The sequence below is a fragment of the Orycteropus afer genome, unplaced genomic scaffold (assembly GCF_000298275.1).
Source record: "Orycteropus afer afer isolate SDZICR_OR568_19922 unplaced genomic scaffold, OryAfe1.0 scaffold00099, whole genome shotgun sequence".
NCBI classification, from domain to species: domain Eukaryota; kingdom Metazoa; phylum Chordata; class Mammalia; order Tubulidentata; family Orycteropodidae; genus Orycteropus; species Orycteropus afer.
The window spans coordinates 1,128,826-1,131,692 of NW_006921686.1; the positions used below are offsets into that span (position 1 = coordinate 1,128,826).

The following is a 2,867-nucleotide window of genomic DNA, read 5'->3' on the forward strand; positions in this document are numbered from 1 at the left end:
TGGCCCGCGGTCCTCGGTGGCTCGCATCGAGCAGCGCTCACTGGCCGTCACGGCGGATTCGGTTAGTTTGTGCGTGTGAGAGAGGGGTGAGGACGCCGTGAGGTGGGCTGCGGCAGGCGCGGAGGGACAGGGACAGGGGGACTGGGCGGGGGTGGGAGCAGAGTGCGGAAAGGCCGCCTGGGCTTTCCCCAAATCACATAAATACTTGCTTTGGTTAATGACTGGGCTATTCTGACTTTATGATGGGAGTTTCTGGGGAAAAACTTACATTAAAATCCTTCCATATCAAAACGATCTCTTTTGGAGGGAAAACCCTACCATCTGGTTTGCTTCTCAGGTTAAGTGGTTTGGTTTGGGGGTCGGCCAGTGACGGTCCTGGGTGGGCCATGCCGAGTCAGGGATCACGGGGGCTTCTGTGAGCCCATCGGGGCAGCTGGCTCCACAGGGACGTGCTGGTTGGGCCTGGGCTAGTCATGTTGTTGGGTGCCATCAAGTCAATTCAGACTCATGGTGGCCCCTCGCGACAGAGGAGAGCTGCCCCGTACCTTTCCTAGGCTGTAATCATTACGGGAGCGGACCACCAGGTCTGAGTGAATTCAAACCTCTGACCTTTGGGTGAGGAGCTGAGTGCTTAAGCACTGCACCACCACCGTGACATCCTATATACGTACACATATAAGCCACACCCACTGCCACAGAGTCGGACCCGACTCATAGCGACCCCTCCTTGGGTTTCCGAGGCAGTATCTCTACGGAAGTAGATTGCCCAACCTTCTTTCCGAGGAGTGGCTGGTGGGTTTGAACTACCAGCCTTGTGGTTAGCAGTCAAGTGCCTTAGGCGCTACACTACCAGAGCTCCTATGTACATATATAGACACACATATTCTCCTCTCCAAAGACCCTGAAGGTCAGTATTAAGGGGCAGTTACCAGTTGGACATCACAGGGTCCAGGCCGAGGGGTGGGGCTGCACTTAGCACTGAAGGCAGACTTACCTGGGCCCCTGATCTTTGATGACCTTTCCTGCAGAGCCCTCCTGCCCCCTCCCCTGGCCTCCGGGACACCTTTGGGCCCGGTGGGGGCACTCACTGCATGGCTGGCTCTGGGGTGCTCTCTCAGCGCCCATGGCCTTTCTGTTAGCCTGGGACAGACATCGTCGGGCAGGTGCAGAAGCGGGTGGCTGGCAGTGGCTTTGGATGGATTCTCTTTCAGACCGGAAGCGCCAAAGCCCTGGGGTGAGGTCAGAGCAGTTGGAGGCGTGGAGGGATGCCCCTTCCGTTTGTAAGTTTCTTTTTTCTTTTCTGATGGTAATATACACAACCAAACATTGTTTATATATGTGCAGTTCAGCGACATTGGCTACCTGCCTCACATGGTGTCACCAAGCTCACTGTCTCTACCCATATTGTTCATCACCATTAGCTTAGACACTCTGCCCCTTAAAGTTCTCATCTCTACTGTAGATCAACTGTTGTTTGAACTCATACAAATATTTCACGTAAGAGCACCGTGCTCGGGGAAATATTCCTTATTCACAGAGCAAAACTGTGTTTGCAAGAACGTTTTATGATGGACAATTCCAAACACATCTGGAAACGGAGGCGGGGACGATGAATCCCGGGCACTCGGCTCGCTGCCCATTCTGTTTCACGGCCATTGGCATCCACTTTTGCCCCTCCTCCTCTGGATTTACAAATCCCGGACATATCATCCCATCGGTAGAGGCTTCAGGCTATTTCTCCAGAACCAGGCAGGGCTGGGGGGCTGCTGTCAGCAAACTTCCTGCAAGATGTAAATATACACGGTCTCCAGGGCAACTATCCAACTCCGCCCTCAGAGGGAAAGCAGCCAGACTGTATGCAAATGAAAGGGCGTGGCTGTGTGCCAATAAAACTTTATTTTACAAAAACAGCAGGTTGGGCTGGAGTTTGCACACTTCTTCTCTAAAAGCCAAGAACTTATTTGTCAATCAACCGCTCTCTCTGGGTCATCATCGTGTCGAGTTCAGCCACTTCCATCCTGGCTATGTCTTCTTATAAGACTTTCAGGATCATGGAATTCCTGACCAAGAAACAAAAGCACACTGCCCCGCTCCCCTATGGATTCGAATGAAAGCCCCTAATAAAATCAGATACAAATCCAAGAAGGGCCAAGTGGGGTGTGTGGAGTCACACACATGATGGCACACGTGTCCCTGGTTCCCTAGCACCCTACCAGGTCCGGTCTAACATCCCACCATGATCTGATCAGGGAAAGCTGTGCTGGGGGGCTTCTGGCCTCTCCCTTCATTTACCCGTCCCCATTAAGACGCTGACAAACTACCATGTGAGGTCTTTGGTTTGAAAAATCAACTACAAGACCGCTATACTTTTCTAGCGACAGTACACCTACGCCCCCCGTGTCCGTTGTCTCCTTATCTGACGTTCTGTATTTAGGACCATAGTAAAAACATCTGCTATCCGACCATTCTGTGCATTAATGACATCCGTCTGGCAGTCAGCAACGTCGAGGTGTAAGGGGACAGTCACGCTGGCTGTGACGGTTCAGGTTGTCACCTTGGCTGGGCCGTGTTCTCAGTGGTTTGGCTGCCATGTGATGGTGGTTGTCCTCCGTTTCCACATGATGCTGATTTTCACAAAACGGCCTGGTCTTTGGAACCTAATCACTTTGGGTAAGTGAAGAGTGGATGTAATCCTTTATATCAAATCAGTGGTCAAATTTCCCCGTCTCATTTTTTCATAAATGGTCAGTTGGTTCAAATCAAGATTCAAATAAAAGCTGCGGATCAATGCATGAGTAACATTTGAGTGTCTCTGTCAGTAAGTGTGACTCCCACGTCAGTGAGTTTGGGATCTGTCTTGGCACTAA

General features: G+C 51.5%; 1 protein-coding gene across 1 annotated transcript in view; it reads right to left on the reverse strand.

The window, feature by feature from the left end:
• The window catches only part of IL4I1 (interleukin 4 induced 1), a 9,128-nt gene extending 7,971 nt beyond the window's left edge, over positions 1–1,157 (reverse strand). Inside the window, exon 1 of the mRNA XM_007943023.2 lies at positions 1,089–1,157. Coding sequence (XP_007941214.1) covers positions 1,089–1,125 — 37 coding nt within the window. The 5' untranslated portion in view covers positions 1,126–1,157. The remainder of the gene's footprint in view (positions 1–1,088) is intronic.
• Positions 1,158–2,867: the final 1,710 nt, after the last annotated feature.